The sequence below is a fragment of the Oryctolagus cuniculus genome, chromosome 2 (genome assembly GCF_964237555.1).
Source record: "Oryctolagus cuniculus chromosome 2, mOryCun1.1, whole genome shotgun sequence".
Taxonomy (NCBI): Eukaryota; Metazoa; Chordata; class Mammalia; order Lagomorpha; family Leporidae; genus Oryctolagus; species Oryctolagus cuniculus.
The window spans coordinates 89,983,178-90,005,894 of NC_091433.1; the positions used below are offsets into that span (position 1 = coordinate 89,983,178).

The 22,717-nt window shown below is 37.7% G+C and overlaps 1 protein-coding gene across 3 annotated transcripts in view; it reads left to right on the top strand.

Annotated features, from left to right (window-relative positions):
• LOC103352161 (disintegrin and metalloproteinase domain-containing protein 32) overlaps positions 1 to 22,717 on the top strand; it is a 175,236-nt gene that overhangs the window by 136,423 nt on the left and 16,096 nt on the right. The window contains exon 20 of one of the 3 annotated variants that reach the window (XM_070068593.1): positions 3,119 to 3,226. The exons of the other annotated variants lie outside the window; for them this stretch is intronic. Within the exon in view, the coding sequence (XP_069924694.1) occupies positions 3,119 to 3,212 (94 nt within the window). The 3' untranslated portion in view covers positions 3,213 to 3,226. Of the gene's footprint in view, positions 1 to 3,118; positions 3,227 to 22,717 lie in introns of those variants that run through there. 3 annotated transcript variants of the gene reach the window in all.

Here is a 22,717-nt window from a genome sequence, read left to right on the forward strand (position 1 = left end):
GATGCTTTTTCTTTGTAAGCTCACCCTAAGTAGCAATGCTTGTCTCATGAGAATTCTGCATGTTCTGCATTGCAGATGATGTCTTGTTGTGGAGGTTATGCTTTTGTCTTCCAAGTGATTAATCTTTACAGCAATTAGAGATATAGTATTCATGGGAAGCATGAATTGGTGTGCTGATTCTATATTTGGTAAAGACTTATGGTACTGTTTTTCCATCTATATCCCTAAGGCAATTTAAATGCCCCTGGTTCCTGTGTTTCTCAATGTCCCTATTCCATCCACAACTCTGTAACAGTTTGCCTGTTGCATCTCAATGTGCAGTGTTACCATTCCTAATGCATAGGCACTTTGACCGTTCATGGCTCTGGGTCTAAAGAAGGGAGTCATTTCCATCTTCCTAGGAGATCCCAACTCCTCATAAGCTGATGTATATAACTGATTCATGTACCCTGGAGTCATTCTACTTCAGATCCTATTTACACTTTGCACTTTCAGTTTCCTCTTTTTAAAACTATAATTCAGATGGAGTCCTTTTACTTTAAAATTGAATTCAGTCTTTTATTATTATTATTAATATTATTATTTCACCATTTCTCTAAGTGTGGAATAGTAAGGGAATGACTGCCAGCCCATGCTTCTTGCTCATCTAGCAGCCAGTGTACCTTTTAAGTCACAACCTCCAGTCATTGATTTCTTGATGGATAAAATATCAGTTGGAACTTGAGAGCCAGAGTTAGGCATCCAAAATCAAGCATATATTCTGTACTGGAAAGTGGTAGGGGGAAACAAAATGTTTTATTTCTGTTCTTCCCAGTAGGGAGTTTGGTATTTACATACGTCATGGGCTTTTTTAAATAGATATCTTACTTATTTGCATACCCTAATTTAGCAATTTTAAAAAGTATCCATTTATGCTCATTAGTGGTATGAAAGAGTTATTACAGGTTATACAATTATTAAACATTCTTTCTCTATGATATGTTATTGTTAATTTGGAAGCATTATTTTTACTCTCATTTAGGTCCATATCACAAAGCAGGAGACAAGTATATACTTGCAAGTAAGAAAATTAGGGAAGTAAAAAGGGAATATCATTATATTTTAGAGTTGTATCTAAAAGAACACTAAATCTGTTAAAAACTAATTAAAATAAAAAAATTTTAAAAATAAAATGTCCAGTACTCAGTTGAACAAGAGCAGTGATAATGGGCATCTTTATCTGGTTTTAGACCTTAAAACAATTTTTTTAGTTTTTTCCCATAATAATTGTTTAATTATTTAATTATTATTATTATTATTTAGTTCTCAAAATATTGGCTTTATTATTTAACTATATTACTTGTTTTTTTGCTTTCAAACATTTATTTAATGAATATAAATTTCCAAAGTATGGCTTATGGATTACAATGGCTTCCCCCCATACCGTCCCTCCCACCCACAACCCTCCCCTTTCAAACTCCCTCTCCCCTTCCATTCAATCAAGATTCATTATCGTTTCTCTTTACATACAGAAGATCAGTTTAGCATACATTAAGTAAAGATTTCAACAGTTTGCTCCCACACAGAAACATAAAGTGAAAAATACTGTTTGAGTACTCGTTATAGCATTAAATCTCAATGTACAGCACACTAGGGACAAAGATTCTACATGAGGAGTAAGTGCACAGTGACTCCTGTTGTTGACTTAACAAATTGACACTCTTGTTTATGGATTATTTAACTATATTACTTTTACACCTAATTTGTTCAAGGCTTTTATCATGAGTGGGTGCTAAATTTTATTATGTTCAATGATTTGCAAATGAACCAATCTGTATACCTGAAATAAATCCCAATTGGTCAGTTTGAATGATTTTTTAGTGTGCTGTTGGTTTAATTTTTTACAATTTTTGCACTTAAGTTCATCAAGATCATTGATCTGGTGGTTTCTTTGTGTGTGTGTAAGGGTATGTATGTCCTTGTAGATTGTGAAATCAAGGTAATACTGGCCTCATAAAATGATTTTAGAAGGGTTTTCTACCTTTTACTTTTTAAAATAGTTTAAAAGAAGTGTTGGTGCTAGTTCTGCCTTAAAGATTTGATAGAAATTCACAGTCAAGCCATCTGGTCCTAGCCTTTCCTTGTCTCAGAAATGTTTTATTAATAATAATTTCATTACTCATTATTGGTCTATCAAGTTTTCAATGTCTTGTTGGTTCATTTTGGTAGATTATACATATCCATAAATATATACATTTGTTCTTTAGCATTCTAATTTTTTGGCATATAGTGTTTCGTAATTGTCTCTAATATTCCTTTTTATTTCTATGGTATCAATTGTAATCTCTAATTTTCATCTATGATTTTATTTTTTATTTTTTCCAACTTTTATTTAATGAATATAAATTTCCAAAGTACAACTTTTGGATTATAGCGGCTTTTTCCCCCAATAACCTCCCTTCCACCTGCAACCATCCTATCTCCCACTCCCTCTCCCATCCCATTCTTCATCATGATTCATTTTCAATTATCTTTATATACAGAAGATCAACTTAGTATATACTAAGTAAAAGATTTCAACAGACTGCACCTACACAGATACACAAAATAGAGAGTACTATTTGAGTAGTAGTTTTCTCATTAATTCGCATAGTACACACATTAAGGTCAGAGGTCCTACATGGGGAGTAAGTGCAGAGTGACTCCCGTTGTTGATTTAACAATTGACACTCTTATTTATGACGTCAGTATTCCCCAGAGGCTCTTGTCATGAGCTGCCAAGGCTATGGAAGCCTCTTAAGTTCACCAACTCCGATCTTATTTAGACAGGGCCATATTCAAAGTGGAAGTTCTCTCCTCCCTTCAGAGAAAGGTACCTCCTTCATTGATGGCCCATTCTTTCCATTGAGATCTCACTCACAGAGATCTTTCATTGGCATTTTAGCCAGATCTGAATGCCTTAAGGGCTGATTCTGAGGCCAGAATGCTTTTTAGGGCATTTGCCATTCTATGAGTCTGCTGCATATCCTGCTTCCCATGTAGGATCATTCTCTCCTTTTTAATTCTATCAAGTATTATTTGCAGACACTGGTCTTATTTATGTAATCCCTTTGACACTTAATCCTATCTTTTTGATCAGCTATGAACTTAAACTGATCACTTTAACAAATAAGATGGCATTGGTACATACCACCTTGATGGGATTGAATTGGAATCTCCTGGCACGTTTCTAGCTCTACCATTAGGGGTAAGTCCAAGTGAGCATGTGCCTAACTGTACATCTCCCTCTCTTATTCCCACTCATATTTAACAGGAATCACTTTTCAGTTAATTTTAAACCACTAAGAATAATTGTGTTTTAATTAAAGAATCCAACCAATGGTATTAAGTAGTACAAAAAACTACTAAAAGGAATAAAATAGTAAGTTGTTCTCAACAGTCAGGACAAGAGCTGATCAAGACATTGTTTCCCATAGTGTCCATTTGACTTCAACAGGTTTCCTTTTATGTGCTCAGTTATTTGTAACAGATCAGGCAGAACATATGATATTTGTCCATTTGGGACTGGCTTATTTCACTCAGCACGATATTTTCCAGATTCCTCCATTTTGTTGCAAATTGCAAATGACTAGATTTCATTATTTTTTACTGCTGTATAGTATTCTATAGAGTACATATCCCATAATTTCTTTATCAAGTCCTCTATTGATGGGCATTTAGGTTGATTCCATGTCAATTATTATTAGACACTGAATTAGTGTCCCTTTTTCCCCAACAGCATCTGTTGTCTAGTTTTATTAATTTGGGTCTTCTATTTTTTATTTGTTCTACCAAAGGCTTATCAATATTTTTATTAAGAAAAATAAGCTCTTTATTTCATCAGTACCTTGTATTATTTTCTGAATTTCTGTTTCATTTAGTTCTTAATTATTATTTCTTTTTTCCTACTGATTTAGATTTACTCTTGTTTTTCTAGGTTTTTAGATGCATTATAAACTTTTGTATTTGACATCTTTCTGTTTTTATGTATTTATTTCTGAAAACTTACCTCTGAACTGCTTTTGATGTATCCTATAAATTTTCAGATGCTATGTTTCCAGTTTCATTAGTTTCAATGAGTTTTCTAATTTTCCTTTTGATTATTCAATAATCCATTGTTCATTTGATAGCATGTTGTTCAATCATCATATATTTGTATAATTCTGTTTCCTTTGTTTTTTTATTTCTAGTTTTATTCCATTTTACAAAGAAAAGACACATGATATTGTTTCATTTTTTAAAAAAATTTTTGAGAGTTGATTCATCTCCTAATGTGCAATCTATCCTTGATAATGGTTCATGTACTGATAACTTACATCTGTGCCATGGGATAGTCTGAGAATGTTTCTTAGGTCCACTTTGTTTATGGTATACTTTCATGCTGATGTTTCATTTTAATTGTTGTCTGATTGTCTATGAATGAACGTGCAGTGTTGAAACCCCCTGCAATTACTGTAATAGAGCTTATTCCGCCCTTTAGATATACATGATTTTTTTACTAAGCCATGTGCTCTAGAATTAGGGGTCAATACATTGACAATCATTGCATCTTCCCATTGAATTGATCACCGGATGATTCAGTAGTGACCACTTGTGTTTCCTTTTCTAGATTTTAGTCTCTTTTCTGCTATTTGTATAGCTACTCCTGGTTACTTATGATTGCCACTCACGTGGAATACTCTTTTCCATCTTTTTACTATTAGTTTCGTGTGTGTTTTTTGGTGGAAAGAGTTTCTTGTGAGAAGCATATCATTGGTTCTTCTTTTAAATCCTTTAATCCAGTCTATACTTTTTTTAATTTTTTTTTTGACAGCCAGAGTGGACAGTGAGAGACAGAGACAGAGAGAAAGGTCTTCCTTTGCTGTTGGTTCACCCTCCAATGGCTGCCGCGGCCAGCGTGCTGCGGCCGGCCCACTGCACTGATCCAATGGCAGGAGCCAGGTACTTATCCTCGTCTCCCATGCGGGTGCGGGGCCCAAGTACTTGGGCCATCCTCCACTGCACTCCCTGGCCACAGCAGAGAGCTGGCCTGGAAGAGGGGCAACTGGGACAGAATCCGGCACCCTGACCGGGACTAGAACCCGGTGTGCTGGTGCCGCAAGGCAGAGGATTAGCCTCGTGAGCCATGGTGCCTGCCCAGTCCATACTTTTTAACTGATCAATTTAGAGAACATGTGCAGGAGGGCTTCTGGACCGGCCCAGGAACAGCGAGTGGGCACTGTCACTCATTCGGTGAAACCAGGAGAGAAGTACAGCTGCTTTAGGACCTGATCCTGGATGGGTTTAGTCTTCACGGGGTATACTCCAGTGTGAATTGAGTGATGCCATGGAGTATGAGAACCATATCATTTGCCAGTGAACTTCTGTTGCCACAAAATTTTCTGCTAAAATTCAAGATGATATTTATCAACTTGCTAAACTGAAAGACATTGCCAAAGAAAGTGGGAAGAAAAACTGCAACAGATTGAAGAGCGAGCATTTCATTATAGGAGGAATCCACTGTGCTCAGTGTATAGACCAAGACTGTCCAGGCCAGAGCAACCACCCTCCATTTGGAAGCTATTTCATTGTCAAACTGAAGCTTCTAATTTCGTTAAAAGCTGTACACAGGATGTTCATGTATTTGCTTTGGAATACAAAATGGGAGATGGACAACATATTTATCTTGTAACAACCTATGCTCAGCTTTGTTTTTACTATAAATCCTGAAAAAATCTCTTGCACTGCTATGAAGTTATTCCTGAAAATGCTGTGTGCAAGCTTTATTTTGATTTGGAATTTAGCAAACCTGCCAATCCAGGAGCTGATGGGAAAAAGATGGTTGCATTACTCATTGAGCTCTCTGCTGTGGCCAGGGAAAGATGACCCAAATCCTTGGGCTCCTGCACCCACATCGGAGACCGGAGGAAGCTCCTGGCTTCATATTGGTGCAGCTCCAGCTCTTGCAGTCATCTAAGGAGTGAACCAGCGGATGGAAGGCCTCTCTGCCACTCGGCCTCTCTGCATAACTGACTTTCTTTTTTTTTAACTTTTATTTAATGAATATAAATTTCCAAAGTATGGCTTATGGATTACAATGGCTTCCCCCACATACCGTCCCTCCCACCCGCAACCCTCCCCTTTCGCACTCCCTCTCCCATTCACATCAAGCTTCATTTTCGATTCTCTTAATATACAGAAGATCAGTTTAGTATACATTAAGTAAAGATTTCAACAGTTTGCTCCCACACAGAAACATAAAGTGAAAAATAATAGATGATTTTTTTAATGATGATGAAATCAGATTAGACCTATTGTCATGTTTAATCCCAGTGAGAGTTAAGTTGGGAATTGATAGTTTCTTTTTTCTTTTTTCTTTTTTTTTTTTACAGAAGATCAGTTTAGTATCCATTAAGTAAATATTTCAACAGTTTGCACCCACATAGAAACACAAAGTGAAATATACTGTTTGAGTACTTGGTATAGCATTCTCAATGTACAGCACATTAAGGACAGAGATCCTACATGAGGAGTAAGTCACAGTGACTCCTGTTGTTGACTTTACAAATTGACACTCCTGTTTATGGCATCAGTAATCTCCCTATGCTCCAGGCATGTTTTTCCAAGGCTATGGAAGCCTTTTGAGTTGTCTGACTCTTATCTTGTTTAGACAAGGTCATAGTCAAAGTGGAGGTTCTTTCCTCCCTTCAGAGAAAGGTACCTCCTTCTTTGAAGACCTGTTCTTTCCACTGGGATCTCACTCACAGAGATCTTTCATTTAGGGTTGTCTTTTTTTTTTTTTTGCCAGAGTGTCTTGGCTTTCCATGCCTGAAATACTCTCATGGGCACTTCAGCCAGATCTGAATGGCTTTAGGGCTGATTCTGAGGCCAGAGTGCTGTTTGGAACATCTGCCATTCTATGAGTCTGCTGAGTATCTCGCTTCCCATGTTGGATCACTCTCCCCTTTATTTATTCTATCAGTTAGTGTTAGCAGGAACTAGACTTGTTTATGTGCTCCCTTTGACTCTTAGTCCTTTCATTATGATCAATTGTGTACTGAAATTGATCACTTGGAATAGTGAGATGGCATTGGTACATGCCACCTTGATGGGATTGAATTGGAAACCCCTAGTATGTTTCTAACTCTACCATTTGGGGCAAGTCAGCTTGAGCATGTCCCAAATTGTACATCTCTTCCCTCTCTTATTCCCACTCTTATGTTTAACAGGGATCACATTTCAGTTAATTTTCAACACTTAAGAATAACTGTGTATTAATTATAGAATTAAACCAGTCATATTAAGTAGAACAGACAAAAAAAACTACTAAGAGGGATAATGTATTAAGTTGTTCATTAACAGTCAGGGCTATGCTGATCAAGCCACCGTTTCCCATAGTGTCCATTTCACTTCAACAGGTTTCCTTTTTGGTGTTCAGTCAGTTGTCACCAATCAGGGAGAACATATGGTATTTGTCCCTTTGGGACTGGCTTATTGCACTCAGCATGATGTGTTCCAGATTCCTCCATTTTGTTGCAAATGACTGGATTTCGTTGTTTCTTACTGCGGTATAGTATTCTAAAGAGTACATATCCCATAATTTCTTTATCCAGTCTACCGTTGATGGGCATTTAGGTTGGTTCCAGGTCTTGGCTATTGTGAATTGTGCTGCGATAAACATTAGGGTGCAGACCGCTTTTTTGTTTGCCAATTTAAATTCCTTTGGGTAAATCCCAAGGAGTGGGATGGCTGGGTCAAACGGTAGGGTTATATTCAGGTTTCTGAGGAATCTCCAGACTGACTTCCATAGTGGCTTGACCAGTTCGCATTCCCACCAACAGTGGGTTAGTGTCCCTTTTTCCCCACATCCTCGCCAGCATCTGTTGTTGGTAGATTTGTGTATGTGAGCCATTCTAACCGGGATGAGGTGAAACCTCATTGTGGTTTTGATTTGCATTTCCCTGATTGCTAGTGATCTTGAACATTTTTTCATGTGTCGGTTGGCCATTTGGATTTCCTCTTTTGAAAAATGTGTATTGAGGTCCTTGGCCCATCTCTTAAGTGGGTTCTTTGTTTTATTTTTGTGGAATTTCTAGATCTCTTTGTAGAGTCTGGTTATTAACCCTTTATCTGTTGCAAAGTTTGCAAATATTTTTTCCCATTCTGTCGGTTGTCTTTTCACTCTCCTGACTGTTTGTTTTGCAGTACAGAAACTTCTCGATTTGATGCAATCCCAATAGTTGATTTTGGCTTTGACTGCCTGTGCCTCCCGGGTCTTTTCCAGAAACTCTTTGCCTGTGCCTATATCTTGCAGACTTTCTCCAATGCTCTCTAATAACTTGATGGTGTCAGGTCGTAGATTTAGGTCTTTAATCCATGTTGAATGGATTTTTGTGTAAGGTGTAAGGTAGGGGTCTTGCTTCATGCTTCTGCACGTGGAAATCCAGTTTTCCCAGCACCATTTATTGAATAGACTTTCCTTGCTCCAGGAATTGTTTTTAGATCCTTGATCAAATATAAGTTGGCTGTAGATGTTTGGGTTGATTTCTGGTGTTTCAATTCTGTTCCATTTGTCTATCCATCTGTTTCTGTACAAGTACCATGCTGTTTTGATTACAACTGCCCTGTAGTATGTCCTGAAATCTGGTATTGAGATGCCTCCGGTTTTGTTTTTGTTGTACAAGATTGCTTTAGCTATTCGAGGTCTCTTTTGCCTCCATATGAATTTCAGCATCATTTTTTCTAGATCTGAGAAGAATGTCTTTGCTATCCTGATTGGTATTGCATTGAACCTATAAATTGCTTTTGGGAGAATGGACATTTTGATTATGTTGATTCTTCCAATCCATGAGCATGGAAGATTTTTCCATTTTTTGGTATCCTCTTCTATTTCTTTCTTTAAGATTTTGTAATTCTCATCATAGAGATCTTTAACATCCTTGGTTAAGTTTATTCCAAGGTATTTGATTGTTTTTTTAGCTATTGTGAATGGGATTGATCTTAGCAGTTCTTTCTCAGCTGTGGCATTGCTTGTGTATACAAAGGCTGTTGCTTTTTGTGCATTGATTTTATATCCTGCCACTTTGCCAAACTCCTCTATGAGTTCCAATAGTCTCTTAGTAGAGTTCTTTGGATACTCTAAGTAAAGAATCATATCGTCTGCAAAGAGGGATAGTTTGACTTCTTCCTTCTCAATTTGTGTTCCTTTAATTTCTTTTTCTTGTCTGATGGCTCTGGCTAAAAATTCCAGAACTGTTAAATAGCAGTGGTGAGAGTGGGCATCCCTGTCTGGTGCCAGATCTCAGTGGAAATGCTTCCAACTTTTCCCCATTCAATAGGATGCTCACTGTGGGATTTTCATAAATTGCTTTGATTATATTGAGGAATGTTCCTTCTTTACCCAATTTGCTTAGAGTTTTCATCATGAAAGGGTGTTGAAATCGAATGCTTTCTCTGCATCAATTGAGATAATCATATGGTTTTATTCTGCAGTCTGTTAATGTGGTGAATCACATTGATTGATTTGCGAATGTTGAACCATCCCTGCATACCAGGGATGAATCCCACTTGGTCTGGGTGGATGATTTTTCTGATGTGTTGTTATATTCTATTGGCGAGAATTTTATTGAGGATTTTTGCGTCTATGTTCATCAGGGATATTGGTCTATAATTTTCTTTCAGTGCTACATCGTTCTCTGGCTTAGAGATTAAGGTGATGCTGGCTTCATAGAAAGAATTTGGGAGGATTCCCTCTTTTTCGATTGTTCTGAATAGTTTGAGAAGAAATGGGATTAGTTCTTCTTTGAATGTCTGGTAGAATTCAGCAGTGAATCCATCTGGTCCTGGGCTTTTCTTTGTTGGGAGGGCCTTTATTACGGTTTCAATTTCTGTTTCAGTTATGGGTCTGTTTAGGTTTTCGATGTCTTCCTGGTTCAATTTTGGTAGATTGCATGTGTCCAGGAATCTATCCATTTCTGATAAGTTTTCCTGTTTGATGGCATACAAGTCCTTGTAGTAATTTCTGATGATTCTTTTTATTTCTGTGGTGTCTGTTGTTACATTTCCTTTTTCATCTCTGATTCTATTGATTTGGGTCTTTTCTCTTCTTTTTTTAGTTAGTTGGGCCAATGGGGTGTCAATCTTGTTTATTTTTTCAAAAAACCAGCTTCTCGCTTGGCTGATTTTTTGTAATGTTTTTTTGGATTCAATCCTGTTGATTTCTTCTCTGATTTTAATTATTTCTCTTCTCCTACTAGATTTGGGTTTGGTTTGCTGCAGTTTTTCTAGGTCCTTGTGATGTGCTGAAAGCTCATTTATTTGGTACCTTTCCAATTTCTTGATATAGGCACCTATTGCTATATATTTGCCTCTCAATACTGCTTTTGCTGTATCCCATAAGTTTTGATATGTTGTGTTGTTATCCTCATTTACTTCCAGAAAGTTTTTGATTTCTCTTTTGATTTCTTCTATGACCCATTGTTCATTCAGGAGCATGTTGTTCAATCTCCATGTGTTTGCATATGCTCTAGGGATTCCTGAGTTGTTAATTTCCAGCTTCATTCCGCTGTGGTCTGAGAAGCTGCATGGTATGATTCTAATTCTTTTGAATTTGCTGAGACTTGCTTTATGGCCTAGTATGTGATCAATCCTAGAGAAGGTTCCATGCACTGCTGAGAAGAATGTGAAGTCTTTAGATGTAGGGTTGAAAGTTCTGTTAGATCCATTTGGGCAATAGTGTCGATTAAATCTGCTGTTTCCTTGTTGATCTTCTGTCCAGATGATCTGTCTATTTCTGAGAGTGGAGTATTGAAATCCCCCAGTACTATTGTATTGGAATCTAAATCTCCCTTTAAGTCCCTTAACATATCTTTTAAATAGACCGGTGCCCTCTAATTAGGTGCATATACATTTATAATAGTTACATCTTCCTGTTGAATTGAACCCTTAATCATTATATAGTGTCCCTCTTTGTTACCCTTAACAGTTTTTGTATTAAACTTTATTTTCTCTGATATTAATATGTCTACACCTGCTTTTTTTTTGGTTTCTGTTGGCATGGAATATCTTTCTCCAACCTTTCACTTTCAGTCTGCATGCCTCTTTGTTAGAGAGATGTGTTTCTTGTAGGCAACAAATAGTTGGGTTGTCTTCTTTGAGCCAATCAGCCAATCGGTGTCTTTTAACTGAAGAATTAAGACCATTAATGATTAATGTGACTATTGATATGTAGTGACTTTGCCCTGCCATTTTCCCGGAGATATTTTTTAGTATATGCTTTGAGCTTCCCATGCTCTTTTACTGGTATGTTTTCTTCCTTTACCTTCTTTCATATTGATGGCCGTGTTTCTGTGTTTCTGAGTGTAGCACATCTTTAAGTATCTTTTGCAGGGCTGGACGAGTGGCCACAAAGTCTTTCAATTTCTGTTTGCTATGAAAGGTCTTTATTTCACCTTCATTCACAAATGAGAGCTTAGCAGGATATAATATTCTGGGCTGGCAATTTTTCTCTCTTAGCACCTGTGCTATGTCTCGCCATTCCCTCCTAGCCTGTAGTGTTTCTGATGAGAAGTCTGCTGTGAGTCTAATTGGAGATCCTCTGAGAGTAATCTGACGTTTCTCTCTTGCACATTTTAGGATCTTTTCTTTATGTTTCCCTGTGGTAAGTTTAATTACCATGTGTCGTGGTGAGGATCTCTTTTGGTCATGTTTATTGGGGGTTCTATGAGCTTCCTGTTCTAGGATGTCTCTGTCCTTCTCCAAACCTGGAAAGTTCTCTGCTAGTATCTCACTAAAAAGGCCTTCTAATCCTTTCTTTCTCTCCATGCCTTCAGGAACTCCTAGAACTCGAATGTTGGTTTTTTTAATAGTATCCTGTAGATTCCCAACAATATTTTTTAGATTTCTAACTTCCACTTCTTTTCTTTGGTTTGACTGTATGTTTTCCTGTGCTCTATCTACTAAGTCCGATATTCTCTCTTCTGCTTTACCCATTCTGTTTTTAAGGCTTTCTAATGTGTTTGTCATTTGATCTATTGAGCTCTTCATTTCATTTTGATTTCTCTTCACTATCACACTTTCCTGTTCTACTAGTTTCTGCGTTTCATTTTGATTCTTCCTTAAAATTTCATTTTCACGAGAGAGATTTTCAATCCTGTCCAATAAGGATTTCTGTAGTTCAAGGATTTGCTTTTGAAAACTTCTAAATGTTCTTATCATAAATTTTTTGAAATCCATATCTTGCATTTCTTCTATTTCATCATCTTCATAATCTTGGCTTGGGGTGTTTTGTTTATTTGGAGGCATCATAATGTCATCGTTAATCTTGTTCCCTCGATTTCTGTGTTTGTTGCTTGGCATAGTTAATTCTTCTTTCGTCACTGTGCGTTTTTTTTTAATTTTTTTTTATTTTATACTATGTCTGTGTTAAGTGGACTGCCTGCTGTTGGAGGAGCCTTGGAGGCTTGAGATGGGTGTGGCCTGAGAGCTCTCCTTGGTTCTTCCGGGTTACGGGTGTGCAAAGGTGACACCCTCAGGTTGTGCGTGGTAAATCTCTCTCTTTTTATTTATTTATTAATTAATTAATTTATTTAATTTATTTAGGGGGTAAGGAATACCGCATGGCGTGGCTGTGCAGAATTGATGGTATTTAGCTTCCGATCTCTGGCTTCTACCCAAAGAGTCTGTGCAGGCTCTGTTTCTCCTCTGGACTCCCACTGGGTTGCCTAGGCTATTGAATTGTAGTGACTCAGTTCCTTAGCTCTCCCCTGTTGTTATGTAAATCCAGAGAGGGGGCCTGCTCTTTGTCTCTTGCAAACTCTTGCAAACTCTTGCAAGCCTTGCAGCCTTGCAACCTTTGCAAGGTTGGCGGAGAGAGAAACCCCCCACCTTTTTTTCCTTCTCTCAGGTCATGTGTCCGGTGCACTTTCCCGCTCCCCTCTAGATTCTGACTGCCGTTTCCCCGCCAATGTCTCGGGTTATTGAGCTCACCTCCCCTTCCAGCACTGATGTGTGGACTCAGAGCCCTGGGCATCCCAACTCTCCCCGCTGGTGTCTGTGTGACATGCACTCCCCTTCCTGCACTCATAACTGACTTTCAAATAAAATTTTTAAATAAAAAAAGTTATTTGTGAGAAGTAATGGCTTAGTTTTTAAAACTTTCTCTTTCGTATTTCTTCTGTTTATTTTGAATGACCTCTGTTATTTTTCTAGTTGCTTTTATACTTCCAAGTATTTTCATGATGATAGTTATCTTCCTTTGTTTCTGTTTTCAGGACACATTTCTTTAGTAAGGCTGGTCTGGTAATGATGAATTACTTTGGTTTTGCATGTCTTGGAAAGTTGCTGTTTCTCATTTATGAAAAGTAAACTGGATAACGTATTCTTTGCTGGAAATTCTTTTCTTTTAGAACTTGGAAGAAATAATTACATTTCTTCTTGGTCTGCAAGGTTTTGGTGGAATATCTGCTATTAATCTAATGTGAATTTCCTTAAAAGTAACTTGATACTTTTCTCCCCAAAATTTTAGAATTCTGTATTTTTGTAGCACTGTTGTGAGTTTGACTATAACATATTGTGGTGAGGATGTTTTCTGATCATGCCTATATAGGGTCCTATGAACTTTTTATAATTATATATCCAAACTTCTCCATATTGAAGAAATTTTCAGTTTTTTTTTCCCCTTGGAGAGGTTCTCTTTGACTTTCTCTTCTCTACCTCAGAAATTCACATTATGAAAATATTAGCTTGTTTAGTGATGTTCCAATCATCATGGAGGCCATCTTCATTCTTATTCATGCGTGTGTGTGCGTGTATATATATATATATATACATTATATATAGTTATATATTATTTTTTGTCTTGTTTTGCTTTACTGAGATAATCTTAAATAACTGTATTAATCTCACATATCCTTCTGTTTGATCTGGTCTGTTGTTGAGGATTTAAATGTAGTTTTTTATTTGACTTACTGAATTATTCATCTCCAAAATATCTGCTGAATTCCTTTTTATGGTTATTCTCTGCTTGCTGGGTTTCTCATCTATTCTGTTCACTGATTTCTGTCTGTATTTTGTTTTATTTTTTTGAGTATCCTTTAATTATTCTTTGAAATTCTTTATCAAGTGTTTCATCAATTTCCCTTTCTTTAGTTAAGCACTGTAGTGTTCTTTTTGTGGCATTTTATTGCTTTGTTTTATCTTGTGTCTTTCTGTTAATGATTACATATCTGGTAGATCTATCATTTCTATCATGTTGGAAAGGGCAGAGTTCAAGGATTGAAGGTCTTTTTCTAAAAATGTGTCTTCCTGTGTCATTTTTGTAGGCCATTTTAATTTTAGTTCTGGTTGCATGCCATAGTGTAGTCTCTCTATAACTTCTCTTACTGCAGTGGATAATAGCAGCTGCAAGGATCCAGGGCAATATTATGGACCAAAATTATGGACCCAGCCACTGTGCATGCTAGGATCAGAAATAGACAGACTGACTGGTGACAAGATTGGTAGAGTTTGTAGGCCTCCAGCATGCAAACATCTGACCTCTGTTCCGCAAGGACCAAAAGTCACAGAATATGTGATAGTGCTGGGGAGGACATGTCATGCAGGCCACCAGCCTGTGTGTGAGTGGCCAAGGGCATGGGATGTAAGTTGGCGCTCAGATGAAAGGAAGGGCAAGACCAAGGCTGCTCTCTATGCAAGGGCCCAATACTGCAGCACAGGCCAGGCATGTACACAGTGCTGAGCACAGACCAAGTGTATATACAGTTCTGAGTAGTAATTACAGGTACCCTTATCAGCAGTCCTATCTTATGTGGTTCTCAGTGGCAGCCATTGATATCTTGTGTGGTTAGGGGAGGGGAAAGAATTTAAAGAATAGGCCTAAGTTAGAAGGGGCAGAAATTCTTTCCTTTGGGATTGCAGGGGCAGGAATTCCCTGCTGTTTTGGACTCCCTCTCCCTTTTAGTGCATGAGCTAGGGAGCTGGGTCATTGTTGGCTGGATTCAGGACTCCACAGAATTTTTTTGCTAGTTTGGTGGAATATCTGAGGGGCCTCAGGGATGGGGTTTGACAGGGTCTCTGTTCCCTAGTGCAGTGTGGATTCTGACAGTGACAGTTTTCCAGGACGGTTCCATACTGTTGCAGCCTATGCTCTGGGCATTGTAGGGGATGTAAAGTGAATTCTTTCTCTGAATCACAGCAAACTACCTTGAGACCTCCAGGAAGCTGTGGTGCTTCCAAGGATTCCATAGTCATGCCTGTGGATTCCTCCTATAGACAATACTGCCTGCTAAGGTTATCCTGCAGATGAACTCTGCTGAGGCTTCCCCACACACCAGTGAGGATTCTTCCTGGCCAGTGAATGGAAATCACATCTGCTGGTTTGCTTTCTTCAAGTCTTTATGCTGCCATCCCAGGAATCTCTATCCTATTGCTTTTGTATTGTTCTCCTACTGAGTTCCAGTATTTTTCCTCCAGCACTCACCTTGAGATACAGCAATATATTTGTTTGGTTCTCCTCTGTGTGGAAGGAGGTAGATATTGGGCATCTTGTCAAGAGTATGTTCAGTCATCTTCCCTCACTAGGGAACTTGAGAATATACAAATATCAAATACTGGCTACTGCATACATTGAAATTAGTTCCATGTAAAAAATACTCTGTAAATTTATGGTTTCAAAATATTTGTTCTAGATAGAGTGTACCTTCTGTTTTCCAGAGACCAAATTTTCTTCTTGGACATGAAAACTGAAGAGATTAATGTACTTAATTATCATCATCTCTTGAATAAGTTTTGTTAGTAATGAAACTCTTTGCCTTTTCAATATTTAACCTTACATATTCTTCCTTTTTAAGGAAAGTTTTGTGTATTCCCTTTTGCCTAGTGAAAGAACTTGTGTAGAGGTGTGATCTCTTAATCAGATTGTTCCTGACATGCAGGTCAAACAAAAAAAAGATAGACATCTTCCTGCCTAAGAATGTGAAGATGGGTATCATTTGAAGTTTCTGGGAGATAGGATAAGGCAATCAAATGAGAGTTATGACAGAATCCTCAGGATAGTCTGTGTCCACTCCAATTTGTGTCTCCATCATCATCTCACCTTGATATTGATGATATGGACACCTTAACAATTAAGTAACATATAAATCAATGTACTTCATTATTTGTGTTTAATGTTTTTTCCTCACTGCTTTTGGGTGGTCTGCCTGGAGATGTTTGCCCAGAGAAAAGTGCATTGACATCTGGGAAATTTCCTCTATCTACTTGTAACAAGTTTGTATTCATTGTGTACAACATTTGTTCCCTTAAAGCATGTCATTTTTGACATAAAAATACAAAATGTGACTGAGGATTTTTACATTTGTTTTCTTATTGCTAAAGTAGTCTGTAATGAAATTTATAATTTTAATAACAAGGCCTTTGTTGAAGAACAGCGCCTTTAAAATATACCAGTTTTATTCCCAATCTGTTTATCTCATTTTTATCTGTGATATTCACAAGTTATAGAAAAATAAATGCTGCTCATCAATACATAAAAATAAAAAGAAAATTGGAAGTTATCTCTGAGTTCCAGTAATTTCCTAATGGAAACTTTTCATTCCCCCATATTTAGAATCATATCATCTGCAAACAGGAATAATTTGACTTCCTCCTTTCCCATTTGTATCTCTTTGATTTCTTTTTCTTGTCTAATGGCTCTGGCTAAAACTTCCAGAAATGTATTGAATAGTGATGGTGAGGGTAGGCATCCTTATGTGGTTCCTGATCTTAATAGAAATGCATATAGCTTTTCCCCATTCAGTAAGATGATGGCTGTGGATTTGTCATGCATTACCTTAATTGTGTTGAGGAATGTTCCTTCTATATCCAATTTGCTTAAGGTTTGTTTTTAATCATGAAAGTATGTTGTATTTATCAAATGCTGTCTCTGCATCTCTTGAGATAATAATATGGTTTTTTACTTTAGTTTGTTAATGTGATGTATCATATTAATTGAATTGGGTATGTTGAACCATGTCTGCATAACAGTGATAAATCCCAGGTGGTCCAGGTGAATAATATTTTGGATGTGTTGTTGGATTTGAGCAGCAAGTATTTTTGAAAGGTATATTTTATTTGGAATGAAGAGTTACAGAGAGAGAAGGGGCAAGACTGAAAGAGAAGTAGGGAGGGAGGAACACACACATACACACACACACATAGAAAGAGAGAGAGAGAGAGAGAAAGATGTTCCATCTGTAGGTTTACTTCTCAAATGGCTGCAAGAGCCAGGGGTGGGCCAAGCCGAAGCCAGGAGTTAGGAGCTTCTTACAAGTCTCCCATATGAGTACAGATGCCCAAGGACTTGGGCCACCTTCTGCTTCTTTCCAGGTACATTAGAAAGGAGCTGGATTAAAACTGTAGCCTCCAGGAATCTGGCACATACATGAGATATCATTGCAAGCACAAGCTTAATGTGCTGTGTGCCACAACAATGCCAACCCCAATTAGCTAGTATCTTATTGATGAATTTTTGCAACTATTTTCAATAGCCTTTGTATATACAAAGGATATTTTTATTATTATCTTTCATTGTTGTATCTTTTCTGGTTTTGTAATTAAGGTGATGCTGGCCTTACAGGAGTTTAGGAAGATTCCCTCCCTTTCCTCATTTTGCAAAGAATTAATTTGATTACATTAGCTACAAAAATTTAAATATCTTGTGAAAAATTTAGCCAAGAATGTGGAAGATCTCTACAATGTATATTACAAAACACTAAGGAAAGAAAGACAAGACACATAAAAAAATAGAAACATCATCCATGTCTATGGATTTGAATAATTTATATCAAAATGTCCATACAACGCAAAGCAATTTACAGATTCAATGTTATCCCAATTAAACTGCCAAGTATCTTTTTCTCAGATCTGGAAATAGTGATCCTAAAATTAATATGGAATCACATGAGGCCCCAAATAACTAAAACCAACCAATGAAAATAAAGCTGGAGACACAGCAATACCATATTTCAAGACATATTACATGACAGTTATAATCAAAATAGCCTGGTACTGGCACAAGAATGGATATGTGGACCAAAGAAACAGAATAGAGACCCCAGACATTAATCCAAGCATCCACAACCAACTAATCTTTGACAAATGAGGTGAAAATGACTCCCTGAGAAAGACAGTCACTTCAAAAATTGGTGTTAGGAAAACTGAATCTCTGCATGCAAAAGTGTGAAACAAGACCAATACTGTATAATTTTTTTTTTTGCAGACCTATTGTCATGTTTAATCCCAGTGAGAGTCAAGTTGGGAATTGATAATTTCTTTTTTTTTTTTTTTTTTTTTTTTTTTTTTACAGAGGATCAGTTTACTATGCATTAAGTAAGGATTTCAACAGTTTGCACCCCCATAGAAACACAAAGTGAAATATATTGTTTGAGTACTCATTATAGCATTAAATCTCAATGTACAGCACATTAAGGACAGAGATCCTACATGAGGAGTAAGTGCACAGTGACTCCTGTTGTTGACTTTACCAATTGACACTCCTGTCTATGGCATCAGTAATCTCCCTATGCTCCAGTCATGAGTTTCCAAGGCTATGGAAGCCCTCTGAGTTCTCCGACTCTTATCTTGTTTAGACAAGGTCATAGTCAAAGTGGAGGTTCTCTCCTCCCTTCAGAGAAAGGTACCTCCTTCTTTGATGACCTGTTCTTTCCACTGGGATCTCACTCACAGAGATCTTTTGCCAGAGTGTCTTGGCTTTCCATGCCTGAAATACTCTCATGAGCTTTTCAGCCAGCTCCGAATGCCTTTAGGGCTGATTCTGAGGCCAGAGTGCTATTTAGGACATCTGCCATTCTATGAGTCTGCTGAGTATCTCACTTCCGATGTTGGATCACTCTCCCCTTTATTTACTCCATCGGTTAGCGTTAGCAGGTACTAGACTTGTCTATGTGCTCCCTTTGACTCCCAGTCCCTCCACCATGACCAACTGTGAACTGAAACTGATCACCTGGAACAGTGAGATGGCATTGGTACATGCCACCTCGATGGGATTGAATTGGAATCCCCTGGTATGCTTCCAACTCCACCACTTGGGGCAAGTCAGCCTGAGCATGTCCCAAATTATACATCTCTTCCCTCTCCCATTCCCACCACCATGTTCAACAGGGATCACATTTCAGTTAATTTTCAACACTTAAGAATAACTGTGCATCAATTACAGATCTAAACCAGTCATATTAAGTAGAACAGATAAAAAAACTACTAAGAGGGATAATGTATTAAGTTGTTCATTAACAGTCAGGGCTATGCTGATCAAGCCACCGTTTCCCATAGTGTCCATTTCACTTCAGGAGGTTTCCTTTTTGGTGTTCAGTCAGTTGTCACCAATCAGGGAGAACATATGGTATTTGTCCCTTTGGGACTGCCTTATTTCACTCAGCATGATGTGTTCCAGATTCCTCCATTTTGTTGCAAATGACTGGATTTCGTTGTTTCTTACTGCGGTATAGTATTCTAAAGAGTACATATCCCATAATTTCTTTATCCAGTCTATCGTTGATGGGCATTTAGGTTGGTTCCAGGTCTTAGCTATTGTGAATTGAGCTGCAATAAACATTAGGGTGCAGACCGCTTTTTTGTTTGCCAATTTAAATTCCTTTGGATAAATTCCAAGGAGTGGGATGGCTGGGTTGTATGATAGGGTTATCTTCAGGTTTCTGAGGAATCTCCAGACTGACTTCCATAGTGGCTTGACCAGTTTGCATTCCCACCAACAGTGGGTTAGTGTCCCTTTTTCCCCACATCCTCGCCAGCATCTGTTGTTGGTAGATTTCTGCATGTGAGCCATTCTAACCAGGGTGAGGTGAAACCTCATTGTGGTTTTGATTTGTATTTCCCTGAGTGCTAATGACCTTGAACATTTTTTCATGTGCCTGTTGGCCATTTGGATGTCCTCTTTTGAAAAATGTGTATTGAGGTCCTTGGCCCATCTCTTAAGTGGGTTGTTGGTTTTGTTTTTGTGGAGTTTCTTGATCTCTTTGTAGATTCTGGTTATTAACCCTTTATCTGTTGCATAGTTTGCAAATATTTTTTCCCATTCTGTCGGTTGTCTTTTCACTCTCCTGACTGTTTCTTTTGCAGTACAGAAACTTCTCAATTTGATGCAATCCCAATAGTTGATTTTGGCTTTGACTGCCTGTGCCTCCCAGGTCTTTTCCAGAAACTCTTTGCCTGTGCCAATATCTTGAAGGGTTTCTCCAATGTTCTCTAATAACTTGATGGTGTCAGGTCGTAGATTTAGGTCTTTAATCCATGTTGAGTGGATTTTTGTGTAAGGTGTAAGGTAGGGGTCTTGCTTCATGATTCTGCATGTGGAAATCCAATTTTCCCAGCACCATTTATTGAATAGACTGTCCTTGCTCCAGGAATTAGTTTTAGATCCTTGATCAAATATAAGTTGGCTGTAGATGTTTGGGTTGATTTCTGGTGTTTCAATTCTGTTCCATTGGTCTATCCATCTGTTTCTGTACCAGTACCATGCTGTTTTAATTACAACTGCCCTGTAGTATGTCCTGAAATCTGGTATTGTGATGCCTCAGGCTTTGTTTTTGTTGTACAAGATTGCTTTAGCTATTCGAGGTCTCTTGTGCCTCCATATAAATTTCAGCACCATTTTTTCCAGATCTGAGAAGAAGGTCTTCGGTATCTTGATTGGTATTGCATTGATTCTGTAAATTGCTTTTGGGAGAATGGACATTTTGATGATATTGATTCTTCCAATCCATGAGCATGGAAGATTTTTCCATTTCTTGGTATCCTCTTCTATTTCGTTCTTTAAGGTTTTGTAATTTTCATCGTAGAGATCCTTAACGTCCTTGGTTAAGTTTATTCCAAGGTATTTGATTGTTTTTGTAGCTATTGTGAATGGGATTGATCTTAGAAGTTCTTCCTCAGCCATGGCATTGTCTGTGTATACAAAGGCTGTTGATTTTTGTGCATTGATTTTATACCCTGCTACTTTGCCAAACTCTTCTATGAGTTCCAATAGTCTCTTAGTAGAGTTCTTTGGGTCCGCTAAATACAGAATCATGTCATCTGCAAAGAGGGATAGTTTGAGTTCTTCCTTCCCAATTTGTATCCCTTTAATTTCTTTTTCTTGCCTAATAGCTCTGGCTAGAACCTCCAGAACTATATTGAATAGCAGTGGTGAGAGTGGGCATCCCTGTCTGGTTCCAGATCTCAGTGGAAATGCTTCCAACTTTTCCCCATTCAATAGGATGTTGGCTGTGGGTTTTTCATAGATTGCTTTGATTGTATTGAGGAATGTTCCTTCTATACCCAGTTTGCTTAGAGTTTTCATCATGAACGGGTGTTGTATTTTATCGAAAGCTTTCTCTGCATCAATTGAGATAATCATATGGTTTTTCTTCTGCAGTCTGTTAATGTGGTTTATCACATTGATTGTCTTGCGCACATTAAACCATCCCTGCATACCAGGGATAAATCCCACTTGGTCTGGGTGGATGATCTTTCTGATGTGTTGTTGCATTCTATTGGCGAGAATTTTATTGAGGATTTTTGCATCTATGTTCATCAGGGATATTGGTCTGTAATTCTCTTTCAGTGCTGCATCTTTCTCTGGCTTAGGAATTAAGGTGATGCTGGCTTCATAGAAAGAATTTGGGAGGACTCCCTCTTCTTCGATTGTTCTGAATAGTTTGAGAAGAATTGGAGTTAGTTCTTCTTTAAACGTCTGGTAGAATTCAGCAGTGAATCCATCTGGTCCTGGGCTTTTCTTTGTTGGGAGGGCCTTTATTACTGTTTCAATTTCTGTCTCAGTTATGGGTCTGTTTAGGTTTTCGATGTCTTCCTGGTTCAATTTAGGCAGGTTGCATGTGTCCAGGAATCTATCCATTTCTGATAGGTTTCCCTGTTTGCTGGCATATAAGTCCTTGTAGTAATTTCTGATGATTCTTTTTATTTCTGTGGTGTCTGTTGTTACATTTCCTTTTTCATCTCTGATTTTATTGATTTGGGTCTTTTCTCTTCTTTTTTTAGTTAGTTGGGCCAATGGGGTGTCAATTTTGTTTATTTTTCCAAAAACCAGCTCTTCGTTTGGCTGATTTTTTGTAATGTTTTTCTTGATTCAATCCTGTTGATTTCTTCTCTGATTTTAATTATTTCTCTTCTCCTACTAGATTTGGGTCTGGTTTGCTGTAGGTTTTCTAGATCCTTGAGGTGAATTGAAAGCTCATCTATTTGGTGCCTTTCCAATTTCTTGATGTAGGCACCTATTGATATAAACTTTCCTCTTAACACTGCTTTTGCTGCGTCCCATAAGTTTTGGTATGTTGTGCTGTTATCCTCATTTACTTCCAGAAAGTTTTTGATTTCTCTTTTGATTTCTTCTATGACCCATTGTTCATTCAGGAGCATGTTGTTCAATCTCCATGTGTTTGCGTATGCTCTAGGGATTCCTGAGTTGCTAATTTCCAACTTCATTCCTTTATGGTCTGAGAAGCTGCATGGTATGATTCTAATTCTTTTGAATTTGCTGAGACTTGCTTTATGGCCTAGTATGTGGTCAATCCTAGAGAAGGTTCCATGTACTGCTGAGAAGAATGTAAAATCTTTAGCTGTCGGATTGAAAGTTCTGTATATATCTGTTAGATCCATTTGGGCTATAGTGTCGTTTCAATCTACTGTATCCTTGTTGATCTTCTGACCG